The following is a 19,379-nucleotide window of genomic DNA, read 5'->3' as shown; positions in this document are numbered from 1 at the left end:
TTCCAAAATAAACTCCATGCGATGCACAAAGTGGGTGAGTTTAACCAGTAATACTCGTAAGCAGTAAATGTTTGAATCTTTCCGCTCTGGGTTGGCACGAGAAAAGATGAGATCTGGGATGTCACCGATCCTGTATCCCAGTGCCCTATTCCAACTGTCCCAGACATTTTTTTTCTCGTGCAAACATCGAGATCTCAGCCAACCCAGAGCGGAAATATTCAAAAATTTGCTGCTTACAGATATTACCGGTTAAACCCTTGGAAAAATATGTATCTATTCTTAAGCGACTTATCAAGATCTTTCCGAGGGAAACCAAAGAGGGCGGATTAAATCTTTGTCTAAAAGTAGCTATATTAAGCTCATTTCCTTAGAAGAATGTTCGTCTATCCTTAAGCGACTTATCAAGACCTTTTAAGCCTGCAGGCAGTGATGATACGACTGATCAATGGCCATCATCCACCCAACCCACTCGATTCTTTCTCTCCATCTCACTTCTCCATCCCATTTCGAATATTGCGGTGTTAATGATAATGCATCTGGAACGTTGACATTACTTCCGATTCCTCTCGGTGGGCCTCCTATGAGGCGGGCGCTACGCTCTATATGAAACCAAACCAGCCTCTGGACCTGTAAGGGCGTCAGGGACCGGTGATACGCATATTTTCACAAGATAGTGGCAAAGTGGTAGCGCCTTCTAGGCTCTCATGCTTTTGTAGTATCCTGCGATTAACCCTGGTTTGCATCGTCATCTCCGGATAGACAAACCACCACGTCGCTGTCTCAGATAAGCCGTCCGAAGTCTCTTAACTCGAGGGCAAGCCATAAGGTATTGCCACCGTTGTCTTCGACATGTCTTTGGCCTTGTCTTCGTTTATCCTCGTCTCTGGCTTGTCAATTGCAGCGATCTTATCCAGCAACATATTAGCACCGTTCCAGTCTATACTGGCAGCATCCAATGGTACACAAACCCACGAGTTCAACACGATCAATGCCACCTGCCAGGTCATCGCTCGAGCGATTTCTCATGAATCTCTGGTCTCCTGGCCAGGTTCGTCCCGTTAACATTTGACGCAGCAATTACTCATTATTGCCTGTCCACAGGGTCGCCTGATTTTGACCTAGATACTCACCACTGGGCAAACTCGAGCACACAGCTATCAACATGTTCCGTTCGACCTGGGAATACTAATGACCTCGGCAAAATAGTACAGTACCGTCCCGTGACTCATTACCTTGATTCTCGTTTCAATGGACTTGGTCTTTTCTTTCAAGATTCAACTGATTGGATGGACACAGACGCCTTTTGCAGTAAGTTTCACTTATTTGAGAGCGGTATTTGCCACAGGGGATGAACAGAATGAGTGTAGATCACTGGTGGCGGACACAGTTTGAATCCCGGATTTTCATCTACGACCGGCATTCATATCGCTATGTCCAACTTCAATCACCTTCAGCATAATGAGGACACGGCTACAGTTGACATTGGAGCTGGTCTTCGCTGGGACAATGTGTACGACTTGCTCAACCCGAAAGGTTATACCGTCGTTGGTGGGCGAGTACGAGGAGTTGGTGTTGCTGGCTTCATACTGGGCGGAGGTGCGTTTCTTTTCTTGAGTGCCTCAAACAGCAAAGTCGAGTTGAATCTTGATCATGTAGGCCTTTCTTGGATAACAAACGAGCATGGCCTCACAATTGACACGTTGCTGGCATGCGAGATAGTCCTGCCAAACGGAACTGTGACTACTACTTCTGCCCAGAAGAATCCGGATCTTTTCTACGGGCTCAAAGTGAGTGATTTGATGGTTCTGTGACTGCGATTGTGAACTCACGCATCTTCAGGGGGGTTTCAATAACTTTGTGAGTTTTAATTCAAATGCATCTCTACACTCCGTCAACTCATTTGCGTCTCAGGGCATAGTCACCAAGTTCACGCTGAAGGTCATACCACAGGGCGATATTTGGGTAAAGTGAACTTCGCATTAGGCTGAATCAATCATGCTGAAGTTCATCTCTTCTAGGGTGGTTCTGTAATCGTTCCGGAATCTGACATCGAGCGAGCAAACAATGCCATCGCCAACTTTGCGTCGAATACTCGCGATCCTAAGGCAACGATGAACATCATATTCGACTACGTCCACGGAAAGGTATGTCTCAGCTATCCTCATATCTCACTTCGATTGATAAAAGGCCTAGTTGACCGCGATTATTATTGTGTTTTACAATGCTCCCTCGCCTCCAGCTGGAATTTTCGATGAAGCACTGTCAATCCAAAACAGCATCGTTCAGGTCTCGTCCATGCCTTTCCTCACTTTGCTGAGCGCAGGACAGCCGAGTAACACCCCTCGACGGTACGTCGGCTCATCTTTCGTCCGCCCGACTCTCCGCTAGCGTTCAAGCGTTGATTCATCGAAATAGGATCCAAGACGAGGCGCCCATACAGAAATGGACGCCTTCCCTCCTGAACAAGGTCGCCAATGAAACAAAGGTGATGACCCAGCAGCTTCCTCACCTCTATTCTTACCAACGCAAATTTCGCTGTAGTTCTGGGGTAGCTACCTAGAGCAGCACCATTCCGGTTTCTTCTTCCAGTATGTGGTAGAAGTCTTCCTGCCCGACTACTATAGCCATGGGCCACCCTCAGCGTGGCCCGCCGATCGCTCCGTTGTGCACTTCCCCCTCAATGTGGCCTACGCCTGGTTCGACGAAAAGTCCGACGCTGTAATCCACGATGCGCTCCGGCAGAGTATAGCGCAGGTCAGGGCAGATGCCGAGGCGGAGGGGCAATCACTCGTCAACGCATCGTTATATCCAAACCTACCCCTCCTAGGCACACCCATAGAGTTGATGTACGGGAAGAACCTGGAGAGGTTGCGGGAGATTAGGGCAGTGTACGATCCACACAGAGTGATGGATTTGTCGGGTGGATGGCATTTCTAAATTCATGAATGTGGAGCTTGGAAGACTGCTGCGCTGGGGTATGTGATTTACACCACAATAGCTTTCGCAGACATCCGTGCTGTCAGATGAAATGGTTAGTAGCGAGAAATAGAAGGCGGCTACGTACGCCATAGGATATCCAGACAATGCTTGATCCTGTAATTTTTTGCACATTTAACAGTCACATAGTGGGTGTGCTGCTGCTGGATGTTTCAGGTCGTAGAGATTACCAACAGCCCGTGTGGTGCCTCCCTTAGATGATTATAGCCCTACCAAAATGCACACGCATCAGTTTGATTGACGCCAGATAGAAGGATGATTCCGACGTAGACTTCGTCATTCGTCGGCGCATTGCCCATAAGTTCGTGCCCTACTTTGACACAGCGTTGGTGCCTACGCGACAATGAACCAATTGCTTCCGATGCGGACCTCAGGGTCAAAGGTTCACACATCGTCGGCGACAAACGTGCTCTCCATGCACGCCGGAAGTGTCAAGTTGTCATCTCGCATCTGGACCCTCTCCAATGACGACAGTTCAACGATCACGTCAAACTGCCAGAAGGGGACGACTTACAGTAAGGTCGTCTTCTGTGGGTACACACAGCCGTAGCGCCCATTCAGACGCGGAGACCGTGAGCCTGACCGCGATGTAACTTCCTCCTCCCAACTGTTGTGCAATTCGGGCGCCATCGGAGCCGTAACAATATAGTGCCTCACTATCCCCACTAGCAGATTATATAGGCATCAGCGCTCAACTTTGGATGGAGGAGCCATCATGATTCTCGGCTTTTGTGCGGATGGTGCATGACATGGCGGACGCGCACAGATTACCACGCTGCAGCGGTAGCTACAATCCTAGTAATGATGTCACGGCGAGACATACGATACGACAGCTCATTCAGTACACTTCTTTGAATGTGAAGAAGCCACGAGCGGCTGCGACATGGCAACAAACATTCGCTGTTGCGTGTTTGCCGCTGCACGATCGGAAAACAGATAAATTTCGAACCAGACAACATTTCCACACAGAGGCATATATTTAGCTGAATTCCTTGGCAGCAGAAATGTGAAGGGTGTTCAATAAAAACAAAAACTTTTCTCGCTCTCGGTTTTATTGACCCTGAGATCAACCTCATGTGCAATCACCTTCAGGTCCGATAAATGAAATAGTCAGCATCGAGTGCATGGGTGGGCGCATAAAGCTCACAGTAATAGCTCACAGTGATGTGAAGACAAAGTTGAGTGATTGATTGGTGTCTTACGATAACACTGTCCATATGTACCACATCTATGTTGATGTGGAATCATAGTGGAGAGCTCAAGCGCTTCAGCGCTGACCCCAGTGGTCAGTAAGAGGAGAGAAAGACGTGTCCGATCGGGTCCATTGTGACCCTATGTGACAATCCGTGACTTTGCCTTGTCACGCATTGAGTTTTCTCCTTTCAACCACCAAGTAATGTGGCCACGACTCGTGTCGAGAGCTCAAGTTACGTCCGTGCAAAGGTAGTGTAAAGGTGAATACCAGTGAATTATTCGATTCTGTAGATCATTACATATGGCACGCGGCTAGAGCTCAACTCATGCGCCTTGGCCCCTTCGTGTCCAGTATTCAACAGGGCCTAAGGAGGCCCAATTCGAAGATCTAGCAGATTCTTTGACTTGTTAGAAGTATGGAATCATAAGAAAATAACTAAAAACGGAAATTATACAGGGAAATTTTCTGCCTCCTTCTGTTCAATGCTTAACCTAGGAGGATGTCTATCACAGTCTTTGGTTTCCATTCCGGGAACTCTGAATTGGCAAGCTCGCTTTCTTCCCCAACTATCCCTTTACCCGTAGCCCAAGCCAACCGGATAACACTCAAGATGTCATTGGAATTCTTCTTGAGCGCGTTCTCCAGATCTTCCGTCGGCAGGTACGTCACCTTCAACGTTTTTTCCGTGCGCGCCTGATACTCATCGACGATTGCTTTCAGAGACTATGAAAAATCAGCCTTGATACTGCGCCTTGATAAAGAAAATGGACTTACAGCGCGCTGACCTTCGATGCGGAATTCCCGGTTCGCGAGGCGTGTTGGTGGAAGTGTGGTGAGAACGTACGCGACATACCGAGCGACATCGCGACGGTCTGTGAATGAGATCAGGGCCGTCCCATCCCCGGGGATCGTAGCCTCGCCCTTCTCCAGAATCAGGTTGGCGTAGTCGCTGCATTTTGAACGTTTATATGAACACACAACATCTCAAAATCATTATGCAGTGATTGTCAGAATACGCACGCATACTTGAACAGAATATCAGCCAAAGCGCCGTCCAGGAAAACCGACATGCCGACTCCGTCCAGCTTCTCTTTGAGTTCCTTCTCGCTTGGGATTCCGGCACGACCGGGGAGACCATACTGCGATGGTATGAAAAGGCCGACTTTGGCTATCTTGGATGCTGCTGCTAGGTTCAGTTGTTGGGCGAAGATGGCAGCGTAGCCTAGCGCGGAGATGACGACGTCCACGCCTGTGAGAGCGGAAGCGAGAGCAGAGACCGAGTCGTAGTCGACGGCGACGACTTTGGCACCGCGCGATGAAAGCTCGGTGACTGCCTCATTGTTGGATCCCTGAACGAGAACGAAGTGAGCCTCGGTCTGGGCCACAGTGAATAATGGGCGTAGCCTGCCTTGCGCGTTAAGATGATAACTTCGTGAGCTTTCCCAGCGGCCTTCTGGTTGAGTAGCTCCTCGACAATAAATTTGCCAACATTTCCGACACCAGCAACGGCGAAATTATTGTAGGTCGACATTTCACAGTGTGACGACGCGAGGTGGTGGCAAGACGATTTGGAAAATCGAAAGTACTTATTCGTGAGTATTTGGGCGCAGGCAAGACCGCAACTTGATACCCGGACCTGAGTGGGGCGAAGGTGTCCAATTTCCATGCTGGCCGGAGCAGGGTGCGAAACACCCTACTATGGACCGTTTGACGGGAAAAGGGCTCGTGGCCCTTCTAGTATGGGGCAAGGCTCGTTCCTGCACAGGGACCGAAGAAACCAACCCCGTGGGGAGGACTTTGGCGTCTGTGAAAGACGCTCAGTCTGATATGATACTGCGGAGGTTCCGAATTAAATTCCAGAGCCGTCGGAAGCCGCGCGCCTCACCTTAATCGACTGTACTCAGCTGGTATGTCTCGCCAGAAACGCGATGGGTCCCTCCTCTCGAACCATACGCCTCATTGCCATACAGCATACGGACAAATAGAAGAATATTAAACGCCACCTTAGGGTCTTCACGATACACACGGATATTATATACAAGTGTTTAGTCTACCTATATCCTAGAGAAACTGTATAATACTATCAATCCCAGGATCCCATGTGTTTGAACCATCTAGAGTTCAACTTCTGAGCGAGCTACACGCGGCGCCTTCGCGTTTCCTAACACCTCCTGCATCTTAGGCTCCTGCGTCCCTAGATTCGCGTGTAAAGCCGCATTCTTGACGATGTCTGCTCCCCGCTCAGCAATGATGTACACGGGCGCCATTGTATGCGCAGCCGTCAAGAAAGGCTACAAGGCACAAGTCAGACCAAGGTGCAGAGAAGAGCGGTTGAGGTAGATTGTGTACGCACGAAGATCGATGCGTCGATAACGCGCAGCCCGTGCGAGCCCTTGACACTCAGATCCGGGTTGAGCACGCCCTCCTTCGAATCGCGGCTTGACATGCGCGCCGTGCCGACCGCGTGATGGATCGTGCCGGTATTTTTACGAATGTACTCTTCAAGCTGCTCGTCAGTTTTGATGTCAGCCAACCCTTATTAAGCATATAGCCTATCAGTGATTGCATGAGAGCGCAAGGGATAGAAAGAACAAACCGCCGAAGGGGCCCTGGACAAAATTGACGAGAGATGGCGCAGTAAGAAACTCGCGCGACATCTTGACAGCTTCTTTCATGCAGAACATGTCGAATTCGGTAGTGAGTAGATTCAGATCGATGGCTGGCTGTGTCCATGGGTCAGAAGTGGTGATGGAGATTGATCCACCTGACTCGCAATGTCAGTCAAGCCTGTCGCTAAATATGCTGCGAGGTGACTTACGAGATGAAGGAGAGGCCACAATGTTGGAGAGGGTGAGAAATCCGTTTGTGGAGCCATGCTTGAGTGAGGCTGTCACGAACGTTGGCTGCATAGTAAGCCGAGTAACGCTTCACTTTAGACATTATGACGATAAAGTCAATCAGATCAAGCTTACCGTGAAGATGAGCGCAAAATGAGGGCTTTTCTTTCCTGCGCTTGGGTCCGGAGTGGATTCAAATATCGAAGAATCATCAGGCAAGCGCAGCCAACCCGTCTGACTGGAAAAAGAAAGTCCCATGATGCCTTTCTTTGTTTCCTGCCACTCCTTCAGCGCCTCGCCCTGGAAGGTCTCATTTTGTGTGAACATGTCAAGTGGGTTGCCTTCTGAAACAACGTAGGGCTGCGTAAACAGAGCATGGTCTTGCAAGTGCTGGCCTACGTCTGGAAGGTTGAGAATAGGCTCAACGCCTACGGCTTTGAGTTTCGCGGCATCGCCGATGCCGGACAGCTGAAGGAGTTGGGGAGTCGATACTGAGCCGCAGCTGACTATGACTTCAGTCTTGGCGGTCACAGTATGGACTGGTGCTGTCAAATCGCACAGGGATATTTAGCTAGCACCCCATAGAGACGAATGATGACTGACCATGAGGCCCAGTAGCAAAGTGAACAGTGCGGAAGGAAGGCTTGCCATCAGTGTATTCTGTAGGAGAGAGCTTGAGCGCCTGAGTGTTGAGCAGTACGTCTAGATTATCGCCCCGTGCGAGCGCAGGGCGAATATACGCTGACGCAACACTCTCCCGTACACCGTTCCTGATGGCATTCTGGTTGTAACCTGAGAGCAGTGACGTAGACCCAGCATCAGACGAGACGCTTACAAGAGAGAGATAGCTTATAAACCTAGAAAAACACGTACTGATTCCGATAGGGCTGCCTGTGTTCAGGTCCTTGTTAAATGGAAAACGATTTGGGAGCTCGTGAGCCGCTTTTTCAATCAGATCGTCGACATGGAGAGAGTAGTTTGGGAGCGAGATTGAAAGCGGTCCATCAGTTCCATGGGCCGATACATCGATTTGTTGTGAGATGTCGTGGCCATCCGTCGAAGGTGTCAGTTGCTCTAACTGCAGATCAGAGTGTTAACCTCAGGCTGTCCGGCCGTGAGGAGTGGAGTGGGAAAATAATGAAGCTACCTTGCGCATGTATGGTTCGAGCCGATCCCAACTCCAGTTTTCATCACTAGTCACTTGCGCCCATCTATCGTAGTCGTCGGATGATCCACGAGTGTGTGTCAGCAAGTCTAGGATACAGGGCGCCTAAGCCCCTCTCTGAAGGATTGATAAAGTATAGGAGGGGCATACTGAGTGTTGTCGAGCCGCCGAGGACTTTGCCTCGGACATAATGCATTGTCTTGTTGTAGAAACCCCTCTGCGGTGTTGTGGTGAAATTCCAGTCAATCGTCGATTTCTGCAGCGAGATCCCCATGAGCGGGACTGGAATGCGTTGCGAGACAGGGTCGTCGCCCGCGTCATTGCCACCAGCTATTCAAATCCATTACTGTCACTGTCCGCTGGTTGAGAGAGCTAGTTTCGAGGACTGACCTTCAATAACAAGGACATTGACGGCAAGGTCCTCGGTCAGCCGACTTGCAACAACACCACCAGCATTACCAGCTATACTGAGAATGTGAATGACACTCAATCGGAATGGGGATGGAGGGACGTACACCCAATAATAACGTAGTCATAGACCTTCCCTGTAGGTAACTCTGAGGGATCATGGAGGAGAGCAGCCAAAGCGGGAAGAGCGTTGGAGACAATGCAGCTCGTCGTGAAAAGGTGCAACCAAATTGTAGAAAACATCTTACAAGCCTTCGATGGGTGGTCCCTGGGACGATGACGATATATAAATCATGATCAAAGGACGATCTATGTTCAGTACTAATGGAGAAGTATATGATAGCAGGGCAGACACTGACCCGCGGGCGCCGGAGCGCCACTGGACCTGTATGGAGGGGTACAAGGCACTTACAAGGCTTGCCACGGCATCATACATATAATTGAACAAAATGATGTGATCGAAACTACCTCACCAGTATTGGATTTGGCGGTGCAGCATACGGTCGTTGAAGAAGGACTGAAACCGGTAAGTAGGACCGTACTCATCGGCCCCTCACGAGTAGACGATATGCATCCGCTTCAGTTGAAACATCCAAGCTTCCCTTCATAGGTTCCAAGGACATAAGAGATCGACGGTTGGGGAGCATCCCAAACATCAGACATAACAACTTGAGAGAAGACCGGAGGGGGGTGAAGTGTGGAGAACGACATCGATTACAGAGAGTTTCCGCAGCGCTGAAGCAAGACTCTCGAAATGGTTTCGTTTGCAGGAAAGCCCTATTGAGATCTTTCGCCAGAACTGCTTATGCGCGTATAATCTCCATCGCGAGTGTCCGAGCGTCAAACAAATGAAAAGGCTATATGATGCCATTGTTGAGATAATAAAAGAGGTATACGTATGCAGAGCAGAGCCAAAGGGGACAGACCTCAGCATCTAGACTGTGACAGGAGGAGGACAGAAGCAGACTTGCAGACTTGGAGAATGCGCATGATTGTCGATGATTATCATAGTTGTCAGGTCGAAACACAATATCAGCGCAACACAGCAAGCGAGTCTGGAGATGAAGCCTGACAAGGGAGCAAGTATGCATATTTTCAGCACATATGACGGATTCACGACCAATAATGTCAAGAACAAGGTCTGTGAAGTGAGGGAGGTCAGGTGCCGAAGTATGGACGTCTTCACGGGATCAATGAGGGGAAGGAGGAGGTTATTTCGACGCTCTTTGAGCACTTTTGCTAGTATTCAATCGATTATAGGAGATATCAAAGCAGCATACATGTTGAAAAAATGTATGTCTGCATGTGCAACGTTGCACCCCTGTTCGTCATCCAACTCTGACGTATCCTGGACATATCAGAAGCTCCTCGACTTAGACGGCATGATGTGAGGAAATTCAGTTGAAACATGCAAGAGATAGAGTCGAACAGAGAGCAGCGCGAAACGCGGACGAGGATGGAGGAGGATGGAGGAGGATGGAGGAGGATGGAGGAGGATGGAGGAGGATGGAGAGCTCGGAAGGTCAAAGCGGCTGATCATGTGCGCTTTGCGAGTATCCGGCTATTTCCGACTGCTGCTCAAGCGCGTCAAGTCACGTCATGTGATGACAGTCACGTATACTTGGACCCCTACCAAGCAATATCACTGCAATATTCCAGGCAATGGCTAGGGTGTTGTCCACCGTGGCACTCTCCAGAATGCCACCTGTGACTTCCCTGGACCACCTTGGCTGTTTCCCCACCACATAGCCACCATGGTGTGTCACACTAGCTTTGTTCGATGCCACCGACAATGGCTGGTCAATGCCACACGCGCTTTGTCCGTGGCATTGCCCAAGCTCCCCCCTGGAACCATATATAGGTCGCGGTGCCCATTTACCTACAGGTGGTACTTGTACCATTTAACTACCTTCCAGTCCAAACAAACCAATCTATCCTAAACCCCTTCATAACCTGATGGCATCTGTGTACTCCACCTCACGCTTTCGGCACCATCCCTACTCGGCAGAGGTTTCAATGAGAAGGCGCTATGATATCGCACTCGATTACTTCGATATGGAAGCCTTCGACCGCGATTGGGAGAGGCAGAAGTCCGAATCGGTACGTCAAAGCTTCGAGTCGACGGTGTAACGCTATCTCATCATCTCCATGTGGGCCAGAACGCGCTGCCTATTGACACACACGAAGATGAACAGCGAACGGGCTGGTACGGCTACATTACTACCAGCACAGGGATGGATATACCGATCAACTCAGACGGAGGCCGCGAACGATACGTTCAGACATTGCGCGACCAAGTAGGAGTGGAACCCGCGAAGACGAACTCGTTGCCGCTTCCAAGGATGGATGAGGAAGATGATGACGATGACGATGTTATCATGCTGGACTTGGGGAACGGGAACGCTCTGACGTCGTTGCCACGGATTCCAGCAAACGCTTGCGATAGCCCTGCCGAATCTCAGCTGGGTGACGAGTTTGGTGATGATACTTTGCTGTTGAGAAATGGCGAGGTTGAAGAGGATGACGACCTCTACATGACCCCACCTCCCGAAGAACGCCCGATTGCACCCCTTCCCCGCCGCTTACTTCCTCCATCGTCTTTCCCACCTACCGCGCGCATTGTCTTGCCACCATCGCGCGCTTCCTCTCCGGCTTCCAGCATCGATGTCCCACTGGCACAATTCAGCTGCGCCTCTTCGACATCCCACGACGTCAAGAGTCCGGAGCCATCTCCGCCAAAGCTGACGGGCCGGAAGCGCAAAGCACAAACAGTGGCATCCCCGATGCCACCACCAAAACGCAGGGGACGCCCTCCGCGCGCACGCGCCTCTGCTACCCGAGGCGTGTCCGCTACTTCAACGCCTGCAGCAGAATCCTCGAAGCTACCACCAAAACGCAGGGGACGCCCTCCGCGCTCACGCACTTCTGCTACCCGAGGCGTGTCCGCTACTTCGACGCCTGCACCCGCGCCCACGCCGATCACGACCATGACCACGCCCCCGATAATCCCTACACTGACCATGCCCGCGCTCGCATCCACACCTGTACCATCTACGCCCGCGCCGACATCGCCTACGCCCGTACCGACATCGCCTACGCCCGTGCCGACATCGCCTACGCCCGCGCCCGCACCGTCTACGCTCGTGCTAACATCGCCTACGCCCGCGCCCGCGCCCGCACCGTCTACACCTGCACCGTCTACACCTGCACCGTCTACACCCGCACCGTCTACACCCGCACCGACATCGCCTACACCCGCGCTCATACCTGCACCGTCTGCACTGGTGCCGACTGCGCCTACCACACCCGCACCGTCTACACCCGTGCCGAGATCGCCTACGCCCGCGCCCATGCCCGCACCGTCTACAGTGGTGTTGACGTCGCCTACCACGCCTGCACTGTCTACACCCGCACCAGCACCTCCTATACCCCCGATCGTACCTTCCATGTCCAATCTATCTGAGATATCGTTCCTCGAGGTTACGGATGCGGCAGAGGTCGAGAATCTTACGGCCGCCATCGCCAACGGCGTGCTGCCCAACGCGCAGGGGCATTACGCGTGTCCATTTAAGGACTGTTCGCAATGGTGCAGGTCGCGGGGTGACCTCCGGCGGCACTTACAAACAAAAATGCATATGTCGCCATCGTTCAAATGCGACCGGTGCGAGGCAGTTTTCACGCGACTTGATGCGCTCAAGCGGCATTGCATCAAACACCGTCGATGAGAGTGAGCGCCTGTTGCACTAGCCTGGTCGCAAGTCGGTTGGCTTGGTATTCAAGCTTGTCGCATAAGGTTGGACAGCCACTGGCAAATCCTGTCTTAGAGCCTATACTTTATCAGCTTAATTATGTTTTGCTTTCTTAATGTCTTTCTGTGTTGCTCAATGCTATAGCCATATATGCGCTAACCCCTCCGTATTTTGCTTGCATTTAACTTGATCTGCGCCTTGAGGAAGAACATGTCGATCACTACATAGTATATATGAAACAAACATGGACTAAATGCTTCAACTGCCACGGCAACATATACATCCATATGACTGTCTTTCTGAGGCACGACCCACTTCACGACGCGCTTGACTTCACCCAGACGCTGCACTCAGCCCCAGAGATTGAAACGTGTCTCCATTCCGTCAATGTATCGTCCTCCAGCAACGGGGTGAGTTTCCAAGATGGTGTCGATCTCCTTCAATTCCGCGGACGTCAATGCGACGTCCGCACCCTGCAGGTTTTCGAGTGTGCGGTCCTTGTGACTGTCGACATCACAGGGCGTCAACCAATAGTAGATTCATCCCCCAACACAGAAAAACGTACGATGACCCAGGCAAGGGCAAAACATGCGGCCCGCGCGCACTGACCCAAGCAATCGAAAGCTGGCCAGTAGTAATTCCTTTAGAATCAGCAATGCGCTTTAGTCCGTCAACGATGGCGAAGTTGTGCTCGATGTTCTATATGCGCCCCTCGCATCAAAAGCTGCTCGTAGAGGGTTTGAGAGAAGGAACGGTACCTCTTTCTTGAAGCGAGTGAAGTGCCTGCGGTGGTCGCCCTCTACAATAAAGTGAGCGACGGTGAGCTTGCGCTGAAAGACAACATAGGACGAACCATCGAAGTCTTCAGCTTTCGTGATCTTGCCGGTCAAGAAGCCTCGGCCCATAGGACTGAATGCGTCGATTCAGCAACTCATTGATCTCTACTATAAGCACAGAACTCACGAGTACGCGCCAACAGTGATGCCCAGCTCAGCGCAGGTGGCGATGACTGGAGTGTAAGAGTTAGCCGATAGCTATCTATATTTCATTTCTCAGGCATAATATTACCTTCTTTCGCCTCCTTCCCGTAAGACATTGGGCTAACCTCGATCTCAACAAATGTGATGGGAACCACCTGGCGCAGTACCAAAATCAGGTCTTCCTGGTCTCCAAAAAGATACATTCAAACTCACAGCGTTCGCGCGCCTCACAGACGCAGCACTGCACTCTGAAAGGCCGATATGACCAAATTTGCCTTCCTTCTGCAGCGTAGCCAGGGTCTTCATTTGATCTTCGACAGTGAAGTTGGGATCGATGCGAGCTGGTTGGAATATGTCAAGTGTCTTTGTGCCTCGGAGCTTCGCATTGATGTTGTTCACGCTTCTCCTCAAGTTCTCGGGCCTGTCAAGCCAATGATAAACAAGGCCGATCAGTGGACGGCCACCATAGAAAAATTATTGAAAGATGATGAGTACATACGAGCAATCGGTGGCGTGACTGTCAGCCTTTGTTCCTCCCTACGTATCGCATTTAATGTTAGGGTATGCCTTACAGTGTTGGATGACATTCGTACCTTGACAGCGAGGAACGCTTTATTGGCATAGCTGGGATTCTTTTCGAAGAAGCGAGCCAAAAGTTCCAAGTTCGCGTTCATGTGCGAGACTTCCCCGTAGAATTCACCTAGAACACGTCCCAAAGCCATGAATATTGAAATTTCGGATAGAGTAGAGAAAGTTACTGACCACTGTTCAGGAGCATCTTGGCACCTGGAGGCGCACTGTCCAAGCTGGCCTTGATAGCCTCGAAGCATTGTTCGTCCGGGGCGTGTATGGGCTTCCATCTGCATGGTATGGTGAACATTAGTGCGCTCGGCTCTTAGAACACAGATACAAAGGCGCCGCACGTCATCATCATCAAGCCATGCTATCCAGGGAGAAACACGAAGGGGAAAACGAGTCAACATGGAGATATTCGAAACGGAGTTAGGTATGATTAAGAAACACTTACCCCGACTTTGGCCACAGTGACATTCGAGGCAGACCCTCCGAGCTTGATCGTTGTCTTGACCATTTCGTTTGATTCTCTCGTGAACAATGATTGCGGGCTTTGAGTCGAGTGAGCTATTCAGAAAGAACTGAGTGATGAGGACAATGTAAAGGGTTGGTCTCTTCTGCTATATAGAACTGGAACCTTACCACGTGCAGTAGGGTTGAGACCCACTTCTCTAGACGCTGGATGGAATCCACTCTCTTCCGTGCCAGAAGAATGATGTATATCTAAGTATTCGGGGTGGGTCGAAGACTGGTCGAAGCAGCAGCCGAGATAGGTGCTCACGCAAATGATGTTATGTCAAAACGCTCTAGCTTCAAGTAATTCCAACTCGATGAGGCACTATTGCACTGAAAGTAGCTGTGGAGCGGACACATCGAAACCTTGATTCGTTGGGTTAGAATAGGCAATTGGCCTTATTTGGGCAGTTTCAATCGTCATGCCGTAATAACAAGATACGAACCATCCACAGCTCCCGTTGTCACTTGCAGATAGCTGTCAGGGCGTGCGTAGGTGGCGTTCAACGCCGAGCGTCCTTATGACGGACGGCCATTGTCAGATATAGACACAGTCATCAGAAGTATTGCCACGATACAGCGTGCTCCAGGCGCAGGTTTGAGGTCAACGATAGAGCGGGGTGATACGCTAGGGCGAGAGCCTGGGGATTCGCACTTCGCGAAAGGTAAGCCAGGATTGCTATAGAATTCGCTTCTCGAATTTCGCCGTATGGATAACTCCAAGGACTCACTTTACGCCACGTGAATGTGCACAGGTCATCGACGACAGAAGGGGATGCAGACGACTTTGAGTGCAAGGTGGACTTTGGTGGCTCTTAGACCAAGAAACGTGACCAGGCGTGGCCACGCTGAGGTTTTGGACTGTGGCAACTCCCGAGCGTGGCCGCTTTGGTAGTTTGATTTTGATTTTGGAACCTTGAGCTTTGCAACAACAACTTCGATTCGCAGGTCGAATTTTCAATGACCATTTCGTTGAGGGAGGTAAGTGTATATTCCAGCTCTCGCCGCCCCGTCGAGGGACTGTACTTACATGCTCCGCATGACTAGAGGATCAGAGTGTTCATAGACGCTATAGCGGGGACGCGTGTGGGACTTGCCAGTTCCAGAACGACAGATTGTTGGACCCACCTCTAGTCCGTGAACTCTCTATTTTAAGCAGCTAATCATTTGCGGGCCACGCTTGTTGTTGTGGGGCCTTACCTTAATAGTGCGCAGTCGCTCAGAATGGCAGATATCTGATCTGAAGCCTCCGCAATGTGAGCTTTCAGAGTAAGTCAGGGCCGAGCTCACAGGGATAAGTGTTCCTGACGATTTTGTGTAGATTATATCCCAATTCGAGGCTGCGTCTGGATCTGGACCCGACCATTTGGTGAGGAAGCTGCGGTTCTTCGGTAGTCTTCATGGGTGTAAATCTACACAGACAACCACGGATCAGTCTCTTTGAACTCGCGCGCATGCCCGGAGCCTGATGCATGATCACCCTCATGTGCTGAGACAGCTCAGGTGATGATTACACAGTAGCCGTGATAGCGCTGAAGGCTTGACGCATTGTATGGCTCAAATGAGCGTAGCTGAAGCTAGCCTTAGTGAAATCTGGGTACTACTGTGAACATTCTCTCTGGAAACTCGAAGATGCTTGCTGCGCTCACGTCTGACTTGTCCCCGCACCCCGCGTTTTTTGTCCTTCTTGTTGGACTTATTTCCTACTATCTCGCTCAATACTTCCAAAGTCCATGGCGTAGACTGCCTCCAGGACCGAAAGGTCTTCCGCTTCTCGGCAATGCATTGCAGCTCGGTGACAAACTATGGCTTACCTTTGGGGTGTTCAGAAAGACTTTCGGTAAATCCTCCAACACATCTTTTGGAGATCTGGTACTGATTTCGCATTGGCAGGAGACATCGTCTACCTCAATGCCGCGGGTCAGCCTATTATCGTGATAAGCTCCAAGAAAATCGCGACGGATCTTCTTGATCGCCGTGCCAGCAACTACTCTGACCGACCGCCGAGCTTCGTCGCGAGCGAGCTACTCTCTGGTGGCCTCGCTCTGGGCCTCAGCCGCTATAATGATACGTATGTCGCCCGGTCTCTCTATGCATCCTCCATCCTCACGTCCTCGAGCTAAGGTGGCGCAAACTGCGCAAAGCTGGCATGGAGGGCTTCAACAAAGGCGCTGTGCACAATTACCACGGCACACAGTCCGCCGAAGCCCTTAGACTCGCCGCCGGCATCCTCGCCCAGCCTGACAAATGGGACGCGCATTTCCGGCGCTCTGTGGCGTCTGCGGTCATGTCCATAGTGTATGATTCCCCCATCGCCTCGGAGACCGACCCATCGGTAAGACAGATCAATGATCAAGCCGCTCGCGTAACGCGCGCAGCATCTCCGGGCGCAAATTTCGTGCAGTTCTTTCCGTGGATGCGGCATATTCCCAGGAGGCGAGTGCTATCATGTCGTACCATGTCCGTCTTAACGTCTGCTGAACGAATATCCCCTTAGCTTGGCGAAGTGGAAGAGAGATGCCCAGGACTGGCATGAGCGCGACTCACTTGTGTTTGAAGGCCTCTTGAACAGCGTGGCCAAACGACTGGTATGTCTTGAATAGCGTCTTGAATGAGAGCGCTCACGAAGCATTGTAGGCCAAGGGCGAGACATATCCGAGTTATGCTGCCACCCTCATCGAGGACACCGGTCGCCACAACTTATCAGAGCGCGAAAAAGCATGGCTAGCCGGAACGATGTTGTATGTGTGATTGTCTGCTGCTTCGACGATGACAATGCCGACGCGATTGTGACCAGCGCCGCGGGAGCCGATACGACCTCTGGCGTGATGGCCTGGTGGCTACTCGCAATGATCAGCTACCCAGAGACTCAGAAACGTGCCCAGGCTGAGCTCGATGCTGTCGTTGGTCGATCTCGCGTCCCGACATTCGCCGACTTCGAACACCTCCCTTACGTTCGCTCCATGGTGAAAGAATCCCTACGTTGGCGCTCCGCTTTTCCCATTGGCGCCCCGCATCGCTGCATGGAAGACGACTGGTATGAGGGTCATTTTATACCCGCTGGAACTACAGTGATCGCCAACGTTTGGGAGATGAACCGTGACCCGGAGGTGTACGGCGTGGATGCGGCGGAATTCAATCCGGCGAGGTTCCTCGACGCACAGGGAAACATGGCGCCAGGCATCACAGATACGAAGGAGGAGAGTCATCTCTCGTTTGGATTCGGGAGAAGGATTTGTATGGGACGCCACGTCGCCAGCAACTCCCTCTTCATTTTCTATGCCATGCTTCTTTGGTCGATGAATATAGAGCCTGAGACGGATGAAAATGGTAGGCCTGTGCTGTTGGGCGTCGAGCGTGTCGTCCAGGAAGGTTTGGTTGTGTACGTGACCGTATACGTTTCTCGAATTTAGCTGACATTTCATCCTCAGTCGTCCCGAACCATTCAAGTGTACATTTACGCCTAGGTTTCCGGAGGTGAGGGCCATCGTGGAGCAAGAGATGGAGCTTATGGGTCGCTAAGGATTGGCATGAGAGTACAGCTTGAAGGTTGGGAATGAGATCAAACCAAAGGCAGCCAAGAAGATCACTTGGGGAGGTCAATTGAGGTCGTGCGCAAATGATGTCAATTTACAGAAGAGGTCTATTGAGTGTCGTATTCGAGTTTGCTATCATGATTAAAGTCCATTGAAGTCAATGCAAGCTCAAACCTACGTGTGAAGTACCAGGCACATGCGCAGGTTGTGCGGTCCAGAGGGTGCGAGCGTCTGGGAAGGGTCTGAGGTCCAGAATCCCAAGTAAGTATACAAAAAAAAGACAGTGATATGTAGACGAATAGAAATGACAGGAGAGGAAGCAGAGACGTGGCTCACCCTCGGCCTCTTAATACCTATTGTTCGTCTACCCACTCATGTCGCGATTGCGCTGCTCATCCCACTTCCCGAGGGCCGAGTCGAGCGTCATGGCCAGCCTCAAGCTCCCGAGATTGAGAACTCTAGATTGTCGGTGGTCACCGCACTGGATGCATGGGAAAAGCTGAGGAAAAACTGGGTTTTCTCCAGGACTGCAAAAGAAAACATCTGCAGTGCTGCACGCGCGGCCGCCGACAGCCGCCGAGCTCCGGCCTGTAGGCAGCAGCCAAACCATGCCAAACAACCCGCCCGCTGCTCGAGTTGACGACTGCCGCAATCCTCTACGTATCATCATAGCACAGCACATAGCTATGGACAAGATATGGCCGGACTCCCAGGCGCATACACAACATCTCTCCGTGATATACATCTGTATATCTTGAGTTTCGGCTGATCATGGTGATATCTTTGACGATCTGGCCTCTCCTTCTCCGCACGTATTGTATCCTTTAAAATATCCAGTTCACCTCGTGGAACTTCTGCTCTGAACTAGGCTTGATGAGAAGCAAGTCCGATGCTCTCACCGCATCGTCAGGTACACATCACAATCATTCATATAGCTAATGGTCCATCATGCCACTCGGTCTTTGTAGGTTTTCCGCCACCTGCGCTTTCGGAGCATATCTAGAGAGTCACTCTGCGACGGGGACCGTTCGCTCGTTGTCCTCCCTGACTCAATTCTCTCCACCGAATCAGTCCATCCAAATGATCAACCGGATGATCCGCTCACCGCCCTGACGACGTTTCGGATGCTGACAGCTGTTTTCAAAGCGACAGGACAGCCTTAACTCAATGTTTTGCATGGAGGCTAAACGGGTATTCGGTTGAGCGAGATTGTTCTGCAGCCAGGGGATGGTACATTCCAACTCGAGCGCTCGAGCGCTTCAGTATATTCTACCTGTCCAGGAGCCCATCAGCATCCGAACTGCGTCGCGGGCTAGCTTGCCAACCTCCTTTCGGATTAGAATTGCCACTCGCATGAGTGATCATCACCGTTTCAGCTGATGAGGCTGCTCGTGATCTCGCACACCAAAACGCAACTATATTTGCT

At 51.1% G+C, this 19,379-nt stretch overlaps 6 protein-coding genes across 6 annotated transcripts; 3 read left to right on the top strand and 3 right to left on the bottom strand.

The window, feature by feature from the left end:
* The first annotated feature begins 451 nt into the window (after window positions 1-451).
* glcd1 (FAD dependent oxidoreductase) lies at window positions 452-3,134 on the top strand. Its single transcript, XM_009549851.1, has 11 exons — window positions 452-1,048; window positions 1,102-1,205; window positions 1,273-1,308; window positions 1,368-1,596; window positions 1,657-1,787; window positions 1,840-1,857; window positions 1,912-1,962; window positions 2,019-2,144; window positions 2,194-2,348; window positions 2,416-2,485; window positions 2,542-3,134. The coding sequence occupies exons 1-11, from the start codon at window positions 850-852 to the stop codon at window positions 2,935-2,937; spliced, it is 1,515 nt and encodes a 504-aa protein (XP_009548146.1). The 5' UTR covers window positions 452-849; the 3' UTR covers window positions 2,938-3,134.
* A 1,381-nt stretch (window positions 3,135-4,515) lies between these two features.
* On the bottom strand, window positions 4,516-5,728 carry nmra1 (NAD dependent epimerase/dehydratase 1; the record flags this gene model as incomplete). Its single annotated transcript, XM_009549850.1, has 5 exons — window positions 5,601-5,728; window positions 5,213-5,541; window positions 4,967-5,141; window positions 4,684-4,915; window positions 4,516-4,595 (listed from the first exon to the last, which is right to left on the bottom strand). The coding sequence occupies exons 1-5, from the start codon at window positions 5,721-5,723 to the stop codon at window positions 4,516-4,518; spliced, it is 939 nt and encodes a 312-aa protein (XP_009548145.1). The 5' UTR covers window positions 5,724-5,728.
* Window positions 5,729-6,306: 578 nt separating this feature from the next.
* aao2 (aryl-alcohol oxidase 2) lies at window positions 6,307-8,848 on the bottom strand (the record flags this gene model as incomplete). Its single annotated transcript, XM_009549679.1, has 11 exons — window positions 6,307-6,483; window positions 6,546-6,727; window positions 6,789-6,956; window positions 7,011-7,095; window positions 7,165-7,574; window positions 7,633-7,821; window positions 7,903-8,107; window positions 8,177-8,283; window positions 8,345-8,524; window positions 8,585-8,656; window positions 8,710-8,848. The coding sequence occupies 11 exons, from the start codon at window positions 8,843-8,845 to the stop codon at window positions 6,307-6,309; spliced, it is 1,911 nt and encodes a 636-aa protein (XP_009547974.1).
* Window positions 8,849-12,501: 3,653 nt separating this feature from the next.
* Window positions 12,502-14,486, bottom strand: akr6 (Aldo-keto reductase 6). The gene is made up of 12 exons (XM_009549622.1): window positions 14,359-14,486; window positions 14,255-14,274; window positions 14,094-14,191; window positions 13,925-14,031; window positions 13,831-13,868; window positions 13,545-13,752; window positions 13,420-13,486; window positions 13,315-13,360; window positions 13,205-13,260; window positions 13,110-13,150; window positions 12,917-13,050; window positions 12,502-12,855 (listed from the first exon to the last, which is right to left on the bottom strand). The coding sequence occupies exons 1-12, from the start codon at window positions 14,419-14,421 to the stop codon at window positions 12,702-12,704; spliced, it is 1,032 nt and encodes a 343-aa protein (XP_009547917.1). The 5' UTR covers window positions 14,422-14,486; the 3' UTR covers window positions 12,502-12,701.
* A 1,563-nt stretch (window positions 14,487-16,049) lies between these two features.
* cpm73 (cytochrome P450 monooxygenase 73) lies at window positions 16,050-17,939 on the top strand (the record flags this gene model as incomplete). Its single annotated transcript, XM_009549849.1, has 7 exons — window positions 16,050-16,257; window positions 16,311-16,488; window positions 16,542-16,877; window positions 16,915-17,005; window positions 17,055-17,158; window positions 17,215-17,799; window positions 17,849-17,939. The coding sequence occupies 7 exons, from the start codon at window positions 16,050-16,052 to the stop codon at window positions 17,937-17,939; spliced, it is 1,593 nt and encodes a 530-aa protein (XP_009548144.1).
* A 687-nt stretch (window positions 17,940-18,626) lies between these two features.
* Window positions 18,627-19,379, top strand: iqe1 (infection QTL expressed protein 1). The gene has a single exon (XM_009549848.1). The coding sequence runs from the start codon at window positions 18,902-18,904 to the stop codon at window positions 19,064-19,066; it is 165 nt and encodes a 54-aa protein (XP_009548143.1). The 5' UTR covers window positions 18,627-18,901; the 3' UTR covers window positions 19,067-19,379.

This window comes from Heterobasidion irregulare (assembly GCF_000320585.1).
Source record: "Heterobasidion irregulare TC 32-1 unplaced genomic scaffold scaffold_07, whole genome shotgun sequence".
NCBI classification, from domain to species: Eukaryota; Fungi; Basidiomycota; class Agaricomycetes; order Russulales; family Bondarzewiaceae; genus Heterobasidion; species Heterobasidion irregulare.
The sequence above is the reverse complement of the archived record's forward strand: the minus strand, read 5'-3'. Positions and strand labels throughout refer to the sequence as shown.